Raw genomic sequence first — 15565 nt, forward strand, 5'->3', positions numbered from 1 at the left:
TCCGGGGGCCCCGGAAAACTCTCGCGGGGGCCGGCCCGGGCCCCCGGAGCTTCTTAGCTGGTGGGGGGTCCTTCCTCTCCGGGACAGAAGGACCCCCCCCGCCGCCGAATTACCGCCGAAGTGGGACCCGCCGCCGGAGTGCAGCCGGATCTTCGGCGGTAATTCGGCAGCGGGGGGGGGGGTGTCCTTCCGTTTCGGGACCCGCCGCCGAAGTGCCCCGAAGACCCGCGGTGGGGGCTGCACTTCGGCAGCGGGTCCCGCTTCGGCGGTAATTCGGCGGCGGGGGGTCCCCGCCGTGGGTCTTTGGGGCACTTTGGCGGCGGGTCCCGGAACGGAAGGACCCCCCCGCCGCCGACTTACTGCCGAAGCGGGGCCCCCCGCCGCCCAAGACCCCGGGGCCCCGGAATCCTCTGGGCGGCCCTGACCGGAGCCCTGCCGCCCAGAACTGAAGCCCTCAGGCTTTGGCCCCAGGTGGTGGGGTTTGGGTTTTGTTTTGGCCCCAGACCCCAGCAAGTCAAAGACAGCCCTGGTGACCCCATTAAAACGGGGTTGTGACCCACTTTGGGGTCCTGACCCACAGTTTGAAAACTGCTGACTTATGTCAATGATGTTAGCAGGTTGTGATGCTGTCAGGAGTCAGGTCAGGAACATTTTGCCTGGTTTAACTGTTACAGTAAGAAGCTGGAAAGCTTGAGATGTTTTTCTCTCAGTTGCTACTTCCACTGCCAGGTTTTTACTTGCAGAAAACAGTCATAAATTACACTTCTTTTACTATCAGTAAACAAAATATATCTCCTCTTTTAAGGGAATGTAGTCAAAGTGAGGCTGCAGAACTAAAGAAATATTTTCTTTGCAGTCTGCCTGGGAGTCCAAATGCCAGGGATGCAGAAACATCCTTCTTTTCAGTTGTACACTCAAACTTTTAACACTCAACATAGCACCTGGGTCTGTAGTTTGACTCAAAAGTCCTGACAGTTTGGAAGCAGTCCTAAGTACCTGGAACTTTCCCAGCTGCCTGAGTCTCCAGCCAAAGGCCTTTGTTTAATCAACTAGGATACTTCAGGCTGATGGAATCAGAAAATTAACCACTACAGGCCATGTGATGATCTCAAAGTTCTTTTGAAGATCCAGACACTAATTCTGAATTCACACCGATGAGAATCAGTATAAGTGAGATCAGACTCAGGTCCACAGTGTCATTCATTAAACATTTAATAAACCCTATGTCACCTGCTTTAAAAAAAAATCTAGACAGCTACTTTGGAGCCAGAGGATAAATTAGTTGGGCATGGGCAGGGGAGTGAGGAGCTAATCAGCTCCCCTCTCCCCGTGGCTGACTAATGGGAGTCAGAGACCCCATGGGGAGGGTGGGGAGACACCCCTGAATTCCTCCAGCGTGTACTCCTGACTCCTCCCTTTTTCTCTGCTTCTGTCTTCTTTCCTGCTGGTCTTGTCAAATTTTCCACACTTGTTGATTCAGGTCTGGGGCATTGTTCTTAGGAGAATTTGTTTGCTCACATCATTACTTGGTTGTGTCTCAAGATGAATGAAACCTAACTGACCACTGCAATTACATGACATAACACAGGATTAATAGCTGTTTTGGAGATGCAGTGTCACTCATTAACCCTTTCATAGACACTGCACATAGTTCACTGCTTGTGCCTTTCTGCTGGGCTCATCCTGCTCTGCAGCACCAGCTGTTGAGTTCTGCTCCACAGAGTGATACATGAAATAGCATACTAAAATCACCTGCTTACACTGGGAAAGCAGCAGTAGCAGTGGTGTTACTTAAGTTAGCACTAGGAGGAAAATAGGGGAGCAAACCGCTTGGTGTGGGTCACACCTAAAAATTATTTAAATCTGTTTTTCTGATATAACAGAGAATTGATTTCAACAGAACTATGGGCCTCTAAAAATCAGGCCCTAGCTATCTCAAAATGGAGACACTCAAAATTAATAGAATTTAATCTCTCTCTGCCTCAGTTACTCCATCTGAAAAATGGGGATTAGAATATTTACCCTCTTTAGGAAAGCACTCATAGACACTGAGATCTTTGGATAAGAAAACCCTAAACATATGCAAAGCATTATCATCTAATAAGAGTCAACTGTGTATTATGTTTCAGGAACAGCTTTCAAATAGCAGTACTGGGTGCAAACAACCTAACTAGTTTTAATATGGAACTTGATTAAATTTATGAGCAGGATTATATGACGGATTTGCCTGTGAAGACTGGACTCAGTGACCCAGGCAGTCCCTTCCAGCCCTATATTCATATTATTTGACTAGTACTGTGGCTTTTATTGGTATTAGAATAAAGAAAATTCTCACACAAATTTTGGAGCATTAACCATAGTTTATTTTGAAAAACAAACAAAAATTTTATCTTCATCACTGAGACAGAAAAATATTGGTTCCTAGAAAAAAAACAAATTAGAATATTTTTTTTCCAAAACAGGGTTTCTTTATTTTAGATGCCGTCAAACAAGTGAGGGGGAACTTAAGTGAGGCAATGAATTGCCAGGTGGACTGGTAGTTCCTAAGAAGTCCCATCTGCTGCAGAGCAGCCTTACACAGTGAGACACAGTAAATGAGGAGCTGTTCTCTAGAAAGTTAGCCCAAGACATAGTCAATTCTAATTCTCTTTACATATTCTTCTGGTAATAATGTTCCAGCTGGGCCTTTACTGTCAGCTGGCTGTGACTTTCTTTTAATTTATGTATGTACATTACTTTGAAAGTGTCAAGTACTAGACAGAGTAAGTGATATCAGTATTACCATCACCAAAAGGCTCAGCCAGGAAGTCAGAAAGGTGTGTGTGTGTGGTGGGGGGAGATCAGTTTCCAAATCCATATTCTGATGTCAATGGGGGAATAGTAACAACTTCTCCTCCAAGTGGGAATATAAACAAAGAGGAGAAAGAAAAGGAGAAGGAAATCTATGGACTAAGGATGGAGAAATTCCATTTCTTTTGTATTTTACATGCTGACTTTGGCTGAGACCTTTGTGATTTTCAACTAAGGTGCTTTAATAGGGCTGAACATTTTTGTTTAATCATATATTCTTAACAAACTAGATCTCCCAGATGGCTTTGCCTCCATTCTAGCTAACCAGATTCCTTTGCTTGGCACCATGCTCCAGGCAGCTTATCATAATTCCATTAATAAAATCAAAGACTAATTCTTACCACTTGTTAAAACCAAAAGAGGTATCTAGTGAAAAGAAAAATTAGAACAGCTGAGCCATTTGATATCTAGGAAAATAGCAAGGTTGGAACAGGCATATCTGTTTAAACAGTACAGTGAAACTAGACTGAACTATAGCTTACTTGGGTTCGGGGCCTGCCTCATTAAAGCCAGCAGATATTTTATCCTGGATCCCTTTTCCCAGTTCCGAGTTCCCTTGTAAGGCTTTATGAAGATGAGTTGTATGTTTTTTCTCTTAACCTTTTAAATGACACATTTCTAGCAGCTATATACTGCAGGAACAGAGAATTAAAAATTCAAGTCACTAGATAAAATAGATAATAGTGTTTAGAGATACCATCTGCTTGATTATGATCTACCTTACAGCAGTGTAAATAAGGAGTAATTGTACTGTGGTGTAAGAGGAGAATTTTTATTTGGAAGAACTATTCTTTCATTTAAGTTGGCTTTTAATACATATGCAATATTTCTGACAATTTGTACGTACCCATATGCACAACTGCCAACTTTGCTATATGTGTATGCACAGAATGTGCAATACTTACTTTAGTGTCTCCCACTTAGTGCTTCTTTCATTGGAACAATTTCAGATGATATTTATGGAAAATTGAAGGGATGTGAAAAGTTCTAATCAGCTGAAAACAATTCATAACAAATCAGTGATATGAGCAAAAGAGAGTTTTTAAAAAATCTAGCATTTGATGATGCTGTAAGGCACAACTTTTTTCCCCATAACATCTACAATGCCAGCCACTTAATTATTAAGGGTAGTTATACTATCAATGAAATAACATTTAGTTTTTATGTTAAATTTAAAAAAAAATGGAAATGTACATTCAGTATGTCAAGAGAATACAGCCAGTTCCGTTTTAGCTGGATGTAGCTTACCCATACATTGCTAGAAGAGGACAAAATAATTTTCTCATGCAAAAGTAACTTTCTGCACAACTTGTGCTGTCATTCAAGCCATAGAGAAGATGGATTTACATGAAATTTACCAGACCTCACATGGCAACTCTGACTTCCATGGCAATCTCTTGGCCTCTCATGGCATCCAGTCTGCACTCTTGCCAATTGCCCTCCCTATCATGACAGTTTTCTGACCTGTACTGGTGACTGCCGCACTCCTTTTGAGACTTCAGTCTTCTTTTTCCACTTCACATTTCCCTTTCTCTCTTATATGAATGCTGGCTAAGATGGACAAAAGGGTATTTGCTTTATGAATCTGTCTTAGCTCGCCTGCACTCTGCAGGCCAAGTTTTCAAAGATGGTTGTCTAAGTTGTGCATGCAGAGGGCATCTACTTAACGTCACCCACTGAATCCATTTCTGCTCCAAGCATAGGCACAGAGACCCAGATCCTCAAAGGCATTTAGGTATCTAATTCCCTTTGAACTCAATGCAAGTTAGGTGCTAAATATGTTTGAGGATGTGGGCCAGGATAATTGAGAATCAGGCCTATTGTATCTCTGACTCAGGAGTGGGTAATGAGAAACACCACTGAATGCAATCTCCATCTAAATTCTTCATATAATAGTTATTATTCAACAACATTTTACAGCCTTAAACTGGCTCAACTCACTATTCTAAGCTGCTGGTAGTCTGTGAATGGGAAATGTCCCTGAATGGAAGAAAATTGGTCATGGGAGGATCATTTACTGAAATGTATTTTCATTTGATGAGCACTGTAACACACGTGTCATGGGGAAAAATCCATCTTTTCAAAAAGAATGCCATATGTCCACTGCCACAGGAGATGAAAGATGGTCTTGCGGTAAAGTCTCCCAGTCCTGTGCTAAGAGATTTGGGTTCTAGTCACAGCTCTGCCTTGGACTTGTATAGCTATGAGCCCAATTTGTGTCTCAGTCACACCAGTGGAAATCAGGAGCAACTCCACTTAAATCAGTAGAGTTATACTGATGTGAGGTCAGAATGAAGCCTACCTGTTCCAGACAGTATGATGGAGATATGAAAAAGATACTGTGCTAATGTTATCACCAGAGCTATTGTATAAATATATAAACATAGCACTACTATATATTTATACATTTTTGTATATATAGGTACCATATAATATTCATAGATCATCTGATTGTTATTCAATACATGACAAAAAGAAAATTCCTCAGGTAATCTAACTTGTTCTAGGAAAAGCATTGCCTCTGAAATGGCTTTTCATTATTAACTGTGTTTGTGGATTGTGCTGTTATGTTCATTTTTCATACCCATTATGTTCTCTATGGATTTCTGCATTTCACTTTCCAGGTAGTTTCTGGGAATAAATTATAATTGACATTAAGAAAGAGGAGGATGAACTTTGGAGAGAATATGGAATTTAGGCCCTGGGAGCCAGTAAGGCAAGGAACTTTAATTGGTTACACTTATAAGCAATGCCTGAAAATATGAAGTACAAAATCTTGTCTCCTTCCAGCAGAGCTGGAGTATTTCAACAGGCCTATCCATACTCAGCCAAGGTAAACTGGAGGTCACGAGGCAGTAAAAACACAACTCTCTTCCAAAAGGGTACAAAAGGACATGTAGATGGTGTAGCATGTGGCCTCAGAGAATACACAAAATAGAAACCAAATCACATGGATTCTGCTAATAAACTTTAACTGTTTGCTTATTTTTTTTTATTGTTTAAGATAGGCTGTGCTGCTGCTGTCTAGGCAACAGCTCTTTAGGGATATGGAGGAAGTGGGTTGGACAGTGATATCATCCATTAACCATACTAAATTCTGGTGGTGGCATACTTAATTTTGCTAGTTTTTTGGCAGGGGAAGATTGGGCCAAGGAAGTCACAAGATTAATTTATATTAAAACATTTTAGAGAAATGCAGGTTGACTTGACCTTTTAGAATACATCATGTTTTATTACCACGTTTTAAAATCCAGCTTTAAAAACCCCACCACATTTCAGTATGCTCAAATTCTTTGTTTCTGTTTTATAAATGTCTTTTAATGTCTTCTTAGTTTGACTTTCAGTAGTAAGCAGCACCTGTTATGGCAGAGCTCCTAAAAACTGCTTTGTAACAGAGGAATCATTAAAACATTTAAAAAAGCTAGCAACTTAATTCTGTGATATTTTTCTGTAGACAGAGAAGGAGGGAGGGAAGTAAGGCAGACATCACAGTGTCTTGTGTTAACACGACCCATATAGTACAGCAGTACATTGATGGTTCACTGACTGTGATTATGGCTATCATGAATATCTAGTCCCTGATCTACTTAGCTGTTGCTCACACAGAGTAGACTTGCATAAAAATCAGCTTAAAAGTTATTTAATCAGAGTGGTTCATCTGGGAAAAAAACTTTTTTTTAAACTGGAAAATATTTTTCTATAGCTGAGCAGAGCTAAGTCTGACAACAGCCTGAATTATTATTAGTACCTTTACTGTTTTCTTTGGCCCCTGTGCACTATATTTGTTAAAAAAAAAAAAGACAATAAAAAAAGAATGTAAAAAGCAAATATTTTGTACAAAAATACAAAGTTTTAAAAGCTCTTAAAAGTATATTCCATATTATTGATAACAACTTGACTATATATATATTTATATAAAATCTATATACTATATGTGTGTATCTGTATAATTTTCCTATATTTGGGATTTTAGCAAATGAAATGTACTGTTTACACTGTAGCTTTATAAGTATTTCCTATAGCTCAATGACCAAGAGTCTTACTCAGACTGCTATATTTCATGTTTTTGAAGACAAAACTTGTACACTTGTATGGTCACTGGTTGACAAAAAAATGTAACTGATTCAGTCCAATTGCATTTCCAATAAATGCATTGTGCCGTGGGTCCAGAATCCTTGAATAATCACAAGATGGCAAAGATGAGTTGCGGCTGAATTCTTTTTTTTGCATTAAACCAGTTTTCAGTGCTTCCTTTTCAATTTTGTTAGGAGATGATGAAGTCCCATAGGATTTTTTAGTAATTTGTATTTGTGTCTGTAAATTCACAGCCTATTACAATCCAGGTGTCTAGGCTACAGTGAGAGAAAGAAAGAAGGAACACAGGTGAAAGGCTTGTAAAACAAATTATCAGCAAGGAGGTTTATTGAATTCAAAGAATCTTGGAAAATTCTATCATATGAGTCTAGGTGTTCAAGAAACATAACTTTTTAAAATATGACCCATATGCAGATATTGTAGACCTCCAACAACTAATATTTTCAAACCCTAAAGTTCTGCTAACATAATACATATTTATCTAGGAAGAAAAGGGAATTCTATGCACAAGCAATTCCTCAATCTGCACAAACAGATGTGGATTATGCACCTGAAGGGTGTACATATGTTTTTTGTGGACGCTGCCTAAGAGCCAGTATCTGAACGTTTGAATCCAGCTGGGAGTTTCTACCACATCCTATGAAATTCTACCTATGTATTGGCAATCATAGCAGCCAGGCATTCATGACACACACAAAAATATTTCTGAAAAAAGCTTTTAAACAATTAATGTTTCTGGCACACTGTAAAACAGTTTCTTTAAACAAGGTCATCATCAGAACAAAAATATTATGGGCCAGATCTGAGCTCTGGCAATGATCATGGAGCAGAGCCCTAAGCAGCTCTATGGCGCAACAGGGTCCTATTGTGAGTGCGTCCCTAGATCTAGAAAGAGACTCTGCAGTACCTATGTGTCTGCTCACAGACTGTGATTCCACCCTGCCCAGCTGCCACTATGTGACACAGAGCTGTCAGCTAAAGAACTTGGACAGGACCCACGCTCCCCTCCAGCAGTCAGAGTGGGTGGGTGGGAGTTAAGGAGAGAGGCTCAGCAGTTGCCGAACACTTCCCAGCAGCAGGGACTCCTCATGCCAGTTGGGGCTAGATCTGTGTAGAGCTGTTACAGGGGATAGAGTTTTCCTCCCTGTAAAGCAGCTCCACAGCATCCGTCCATACACAATAGGTATGGATCTCCTCCCCCCCATGGTGTAATCATTACTCCTAAGAACATTCTGCGCCAAAAATATAAAAATTCTGCGAAATTCTGCAAATTTTATTTGTCAAATAAACGTGGAGGCTCCTGCATGTCACTGAGGAGCACAGGCCACTGGCTGCACAGAGGTAGGAGATCACTCTGCAGCTCCCCCCGGGACATAGCTCAGCAGTGAGTCTGTACCCAACCCTGACACAGTGCAAGGACCGAGCCTGACCCAGAAACACCCCAGGACCTTGCCGCTCCGTGCCAGGTGCACCAGGTGTGGGCAGGCAGGCTCAGCTGGCAGGATCCAAGTGTGGAGGGGCTTAGTGTGGAGGGATCCAGGTGTGGATTGAGAGGGTTCTGTGGGGGACAATCTGGGTGCAGGAGGTGATCTAGATGCACAGGGGCTTGTTTGGGGGTTCTGGGTGCAATGGTAATGGGACTCTGCAGGGGGGTCCAGGTGAAGGTGGTTGGGCTCAGCAGGGGTGTGTGTCTGTGTGTGTGTGGGGAGATAGAACTTGGTGGAGGGTCTGGATGTGAGGGGTTCAGTGCAGGGTCCAGATACTGGGGGTGTGGGGCTCAGTGGGGTGGGGATCCAGGTACAGCTGGTTGGGGGTGGGGATCCAGGTGTGGGTGGCTCACTGGGGTGGTCCAGGTGCAGGGGGAGTGGGGCTTGGTAGGGGGGTTCTGGGTGTGTATGTGGGTGAAGCTTAAGGTCTGGGCATGAGGGGGTCTGGATGCATGGGGGTTGGGTGGATGGGAGAGCAGCTCTCCATGCACTGATCCCTCCCCCTGCAGCTGAGAAGGGATGTGTGGGGAGTTTGCAGAGCTTCCTGCACCCTGAGGAGAAATCTGGGGGTGGGTCTGACCCATCCCTGGATGCCGTGCAGGGAAGAGGAAGTCCTGTCCTCCCCAGCCCAGTCAGGACTAGCAGCTGAGCCCAGCATAAGGTAGGAGCCACCAGTTCTGCCCCTTGCCCCACAGTGATTTACCTCTCTGCCGGCTACCCTGGGCACCCAAAATATACTGCTGGGGAGGGCTGCATGACTGCTCTTGTGGCTTCCCTTTGCTTCCCCACCAGAAAGTCATTTTTTTGCAAGGAAGCAAAGAAATCGGTGGGAGACATGAATTCTGCGCATGCGCAGTGGCGCAGAATTCCCCCAGGACTAAATCATGGCTCTTTGTCGCTATGATGAAGCTCTTTTAATTGAACACTTAGCTTACCTTTGTCCATGTCTTTTTCACAAATAAAACTGTTAACATCTTCACATTGAAAGTCATTCCAGAGCCCAGCAGAGATTAATCCAGCACAATCTTCCCCTGGCCCTTGCCCAGTACTCCAGTTATCAGGCTGCCCACTTTTCCAGTTTCTTTCAACAAAATAAGAAGTAGATGTTAAATGACACCACATGATAGTTTTCCATGCACAACAAAAGAGACTTGCAGAAAGTATCAAGAGATCAGCTCTGAACTGGAAATACACTCTTCAACAAACATTACATGACTCTTACTGAAAATGGAAAACAGAGACAAGAATCTACTCCGCCTTTGCCTGTCAAGGCTTAAAGCTTAAAATTAGACCAATAAGCTCTATTTTGGTTTGTGGATGTACATGCAAGTGTGATGAGAGTACATGCCACATGCACATGGCACCTTTCCTCCACTGTGTCTGTCTAGTTCATTCTTACCAGCAGATGGTACTGAAACATCCAAGATTCTGCCTAAGGGATTCTTGTGTATTTCAATACCTTGTCTGCTAAAAAGAACACAAAAGGGACATAGAGGGGAAAGGTGGCAAAATATGCACCTGTAATTGCAAAGAAACTGAAATCCTGGCTTGATTGTGATGGGCCTCTCCAGTTGCAAAGCAGGGATTTGTCTATCTTTCAGACCTCAGTTTGGATGGAAAAATTAATTTTCAGACACATAAGGAATTTTTAAAAGTTGGCTTAATTTGGAGGCCAGTAACCTCGATAGTGAAACTTGACCCTGTACTTAGTGTCTTTGCTTGGTGGAGCAAAACTCTCGATTCTGTTTTCATATAATAAATGAGATGTGCTTCCAGTCTCAAAACGAAAGCTCGGTTTTCTTAAAAATACAGGTTGTTGAACAGAAGCTTTGGTTGCTGGCTGAAATGGTGTCATAAGCAGCTAAATAACATGCCTGCTTGATACAAAGAGTCTGACCAAGCATCTGGGAAGAAACACAGACTTCCAGAAATAATGAATCACTTTCAGTGACAGACAGTTCTGAGGTCACTAGAGGACACCCTAAAAGCACAGCACAAGAGAAATCTTCAGTGACACCGGCCAGAGGTTTGCTGTAGCCATCTGAAGTTGAGAGAGGTATAATGGTAGGATTTACCAAAACCAAATCTTTTTTCCATGTTCCTCATGAAAGTGGCCACAAATTAGACACCTGCAAATCATTTATAACAAATACAATGGATTTAGCCTGTTTTTCTGGGGCGCTGCATGCTGGGATTTATAGTCTCTGTAGTCCACTCCACTGTATTAAAAATTAAGGCGGCTGCATTTAATACCAATTTGGTGCATCCCTTGGACTTGTGGCTACCTGCCAATGCAGCCCTCGGCTTGCCAAAGTTTGGACATCCTTGCTTTATACCTTCTCCTTCTGTTTCATACCTTGCATTTGGGTTTTATCTAATAGTTAGTCCTTTCATTTTTTAGTAAGAATGAGCTCTCTATTTATGGCCAGTTGTAATGCAAACGAGGAAAATTTAAACCAAGACCAAAAAGCTGCCTGGGCTTTCCACCCCCACTTCGTAAAAACACTGGCAAGCAGTATCATGCTGCACGGTTGTATGATTCTTTCATTCAATATTAAATTTTCCATTTTCCTTCTGGCAAGGAGATAAAGCCTTGTGCATGGAGAAAGGAGGGAGGTAGGGAAAACAATATTCAGTAACACTTCCAGATAAAGTATTGCTTCACTGGCATCCAGTAACTCATCTCTAGATACTGCAGATCTCTAGTAAAGTGGCGGCAAGAACAGTAGCACTCTGCAGAAAATAAACAACATGGTTCTTTTCAACACATACGTGTACTCTGGTAAGGTTCCATCCAGCCATCTCCACTCATTCTCTTGCTCTGAATCTGTGAGCCCAATCCAGAAGTTGCCTTTCCCAGCAATCTGTCTTTTTATCCATTGCTGCAAGTGAAAATGCAATCACAGATTTCTGTTCTGTTTCTCAGAGCACACAATTACTTGCTTTGTGTAGATTTTGCTTTTAGAAGATAGAATAAGAACAGTGCTCTTCTCCTTTCCATTCCCAATGCTCAACCACCTCGCTTCCTTGTTGGTTACCTCTTCCTTCTAATTTTGGGTCTTACCCTCTGTTCTCACTCCTAGTATGCTGCTCGCACTTCTGGTAGTGAGTGCAGTAATCAAAGGGTACTTTGGTCATTATTTCTCCCTCTTGTCACCGAAGAATGCTCTCTCCTGAAAAGGTTCCTTACTGGCTGGAACTTTCTTCCTTCCTTCCCTCCCTCCCTCCCTCCTGCAAAGATAGACCTTAATTTGTAACAACATCCGAGATGGTACTTATGGTTCACTCCAGAGCTAATCTGTAATACTCCTGCTTTATGAGGGATCACCATTGCTAATGTACAGATGATTATGGAAGGTTTATGTAGCTCTACACGTGTTTTAGGGCCTGATTCTTCAAACTTAACTGACAAAAAGGCACTATTTGTCTGTGGGTAACAACAAAAAGGCACTAGACTCAATGGCACTATTTGTCTGTGGGTAACAACAAAAAGGAACTAGACTCAATGGCACTATTTCCCTGTGGGTAAGAACTCCCCGTGAAAACTGGGCGGTTGGAAGGCCACCACCAATAGTATTTTTTTAACTAAGGAAAAGAATAAGCAGTTATACTTTATTGCGCCACTCCTGCCTGGCAGGGGCAGGGGCATATCTGGCTACCAAACAATAATGTAAGGTACGGCTTTTATTCATTATCACTGCTCTGCCTATAGAAAACCTAATAGACTTTATTTAAGATCATAATAAAGGCTTAAGTTGTCTATCTTAAAGATTGAATTAAAAATAACTATTTGCAACACAGAAAAAATGTGTTTCAGATAACAGGCCACTAACAATGGGCCTGATTCTGAAAGGGGCTGGGCACCCACAAGTCCCACTGAATTTACTGGAAGTGGCAGTGTTCAGCAATTTCAGGATCAGGCCCATTGTCTCCTTTTCACAATAAGTGCTGAGCAGTACAGCGTTCTGAATGGGGTAACTCAGTGTTTTCATTTCACCATATGAATCCATGATGTTCTCAGCTTCCCTATTGCTGTGTAGTTTCCAGACTCAAAATACCTTCAAACCTTATAGCAGGGCTAGGCAACCTATAGCACGTGTGCCGAAAGCAGCACGCGAGCTGACTTTCAGTGGCATTCACACTGCCCAGGTCCTGGCCACCGGTCCGGGGGGCTCTGCATTTTAATTTAATTTTAAATGAAGCTTCTTATTTTGCCTTCAGGTCTTAAACACTTTAAAAACCTTATTTACTTGACATAGAACAATAGTTTAGTTATGTATTATAGACTTACAGAAAGAGACCTTCTAAAAACATTAAAATGTATGACTGGCACGCAAAACCTTAAATTAGAGTGAATAAATGAAGACTTGGCACACCACTTCTGAAAGGTTGCCAACCCCTGCCTTATAGCTTTCAGAACAGCAGGTGATGCATATTTACCTGCTCCTCTTTATTGTTTATGATAACCAGATGTGAGGACTTCTCGTCACAGAAAACTTTTGCATCTTCAAAAACTTCTCTTTCAGATGAAAAGTAGTAGCATTTTTCTGTAAAGTTCTTCCAATGAGCAGAACAACCTGTGACATGAAACCCTGCTGTTAAACTGGGGATTTCAAACTATCCTACAGGATGGTGGCATCTGAAATAATTAGGTGCTGAGTCAATGAATATGCACATATCAGAAATCTGCACCAGAATGCAGAATATAACTTAACCTGCATGTCCAGAGAACTGGTCATTACTCATTGCATTGCTGCCATCTCTTTAGAGATGAGGCACTTTAATCAAACTCCAGAGCAGCTGAAAGAAGTCAGGCAGACACAGCTAGGTAAGCTGGAGTTTCACACTAAGAATCTTTGAGAACTAGTGTGTCTAAGCAAAAGATAACAGAGATTAACGTTAGCCCACTATCATAGTGGCAGGTGCACTAAAAACGGCTACTTGGGCAGATGGGCGTGTAAATAGAAAAGTAGGTGGGTGAGTAGATAGCTTACCGTTAGCCTCAGGTATTGATGTTGGCTCACTTTTCAGTGCTAGAGGCATCCCTGGACCTGGTGGCCCAGGCGGCCCAGGTGGCCCAGGCAGCCCTGGTATGCCAGGCAGACCAGGCAATCCTCGAGGTCCAGGTACCCCAGGCTCGCCAACAGTTCCTTGCAATCCTTGAAATCCAGGTGGACCTGGTGGACCTGGAGGACCATCTTTGCCAGGTGGTCCTGGTGGTCCAGGGTCTCCATTAGGTCCTGGCAGACCAGTCTTGCCAGTAGAACCTCTCTGACCTTTGGAGCCAGGTGATCCTCTTGAACCTTTCCCACCTTTTTCTCCTGGTGGCCCGATTGGCCCAACTGGGCCCTTTTCACCAGCAGGTCCTGGTGGCCCTGGCTCACCTTTTTCTCCTTTTTGCCCTTTTAGGCCAGTGAGACCAAAAGGCCCTTGGGGTCCCCTCTCACCTTTAGGTCCCCTTGGACCTGGAGGGCCTGAAACAATTTAAATATGCAGAGGAGGAAAACAAAAAAACAGGAAGAGTGTTCAATAAACCTGAGATTAAAAACGTTGGACATTCAATACACTACAAGCAGTAATAAAGCCCAAGCTACTCAAGTAGCCAATGTAAAAATACAGTTGGTTTAGAAAAAGGAGGTGACTCTCTTCACAATCGTTAGTTATATAGTATTTCTTACTGAACCTCCTCAAGACACTTAATGCTGTAGAGGACACAGAAGAAAACATGCCAGACAGGACTTGTAATTTACATTAAACAGACACATAGTACCCCAGATAATCAGATGAGCCTCAGATCTCAAAGAGATACGGTTATCATTTGTTTTCTAAAAGTCGTGGTATGTGCTTTTTGTCTTTGGTGGATTGACACTGATGGGCTTCATGGCAGCCTTAAGAAGGGATTTGAATAAAAAGAAAGAGCGATTGTTTGGGACACAAGAATAAAGGTTTTTTAATTTGAAGGAGCAGCATGAAAGAAGGGGTAAAGACAATAGTGGAAGGGGGTGGCAAAAAGGATGTTTAGGAGGGCAGTTTGGAGGAGATTAGCAGTCTGTATGTAGGTGTGGGGGGATGAGGTAAGGAAGTGTGATCCAGGACATGGAGTGGGGGCGGGGCAGAACTGTGCAGGGCTTAAAGATGAAGATCTCTCTCAATTTTTAATAGGTGCCTCCCAAAGCAGCAGCCATTGTGGATCACTGACCCCTGATATATGAGGCTGACTGCACCATGATTTCCCCCTAATTCTATCTTCTTTACCATCTTATCCTTTCACATTTCCTTCTGTTCTCTTTCCTCCTCTACTCCCCCTTTGTTATGTTCTTTCTCCCTTTTTTCTGTTCTCCCTGTTGCTTCCAACCACGCCTCTCCTTTCACTCTAACAGCAAAAGGTAGTCAGTGAGAGCAGCGCTGTCTTGGTGTGGAACCTGCATGGGATTTAGCAGTGACATGTTGGGATAGCGGAACAAAGGTAAAAAAAAAAAAAAGAGAGAGCTCAAAAGCAGAATGCCCCCACAATATCAGGGAGACTTGAGAGTTATTGCACCACATGTTTATTACGAAGGAAGAAGCAGGCTGGGAGTGAACCATAGACCAGCTGAATGATGAAAGGGAGAAATGAAGGAGCTATGGGCTATTTGAGAATCATGGGACGGATGAGTAGTGAGAAATAAGCCAACTGGAGGGTTAATGGAAAGACTTACAGAATGCTACCTGCCTATTGGATATTCATAGACGGACAGAGCACCAGTCATAACAGGAGATCAGAAGACAGTGAGGAGTGGTAGTCCATATTTGATCATTAAAGCAGGTTTGGATACTGTTCATGGATAAGCACATCTCAGTAAATTTTAATTCTTTTTTTCCCAAAATCTATCCCGTTTAATCTCCATCAAGGATAAGCTCCTAACATGTCTCTGAAAATGTAGGCAGCTACTTCTGTGTGAAATGAGACCAGGTAAGAAAGGTGCTCTGGACTCACATGCATCATGAACCGTGGTTGTATCTATTCTGAGGGAAGGTTTTATTTCTATGACCAGTAGTGTTGCCAATTTTGGTTGGACGTATTCCTGGAGGTTTCATCACATAAAGATTAATATTTAATTCCTGGAAACTCCAGGACAATCCTGGAGGGTTGG

At 42.6% G+C, this 15565-nt stretch overlaps 1 protein-coding gene across 2 annotated transcripts in view; it reads right to left on the reverse strand.

The window, feature by feature from the left end:
* Positions 1 to 2340: 2340 nt before the first annotated feature.
* The window catches only part of COLEC12 (collectin subfamily member 12), a 140175-nt gene continuing 126950 nt past the window's right edge, over positions 2341 to 15565 (reverse strand). For both annotated transcript variants that reach the window (XM_045007923.1, XM_045007924.1), the window contains 5 exons: positions 13427 to 13906; positions 12873 to 13009; positions 11205 to 11314; positions 9368 to 9513; positions 2341 to 7202 (listed from right to left, as the gene is read on the reverse strand). In XM_045007923.1, the coding sequence (XP_044863858.1) occupies positions 7198 to 7202; positions 9368 to 9513; positions 11205 to 11314; positions 12873 to 13009; positions 13427 to 13906 (878 nt within the window). In that variant the 3' untranslated portion in view covers positions 2341 to 7197. The remainder of the gene's footprint in view (positions 7203 to 9367; positions 9514 to 11204; positions 11315 to 12872; positions 13010 to 13426; positions 13907 to 15565) is intronic.

This window comes from Mauremys mutica, chromosome 2 (assembly GCF_020497125.1).
Source record: "Mauremys mutica isolate MM-2020 ecotype Southern chromosome 2, ASM2049712v1, whole genome shotgun sequence".
Classification (NCBI taxonomy): Eukaryota; Metazoa; Chordata; order Testudines; family Geoemydidae; genus Mauremys; species Mauremys mutica.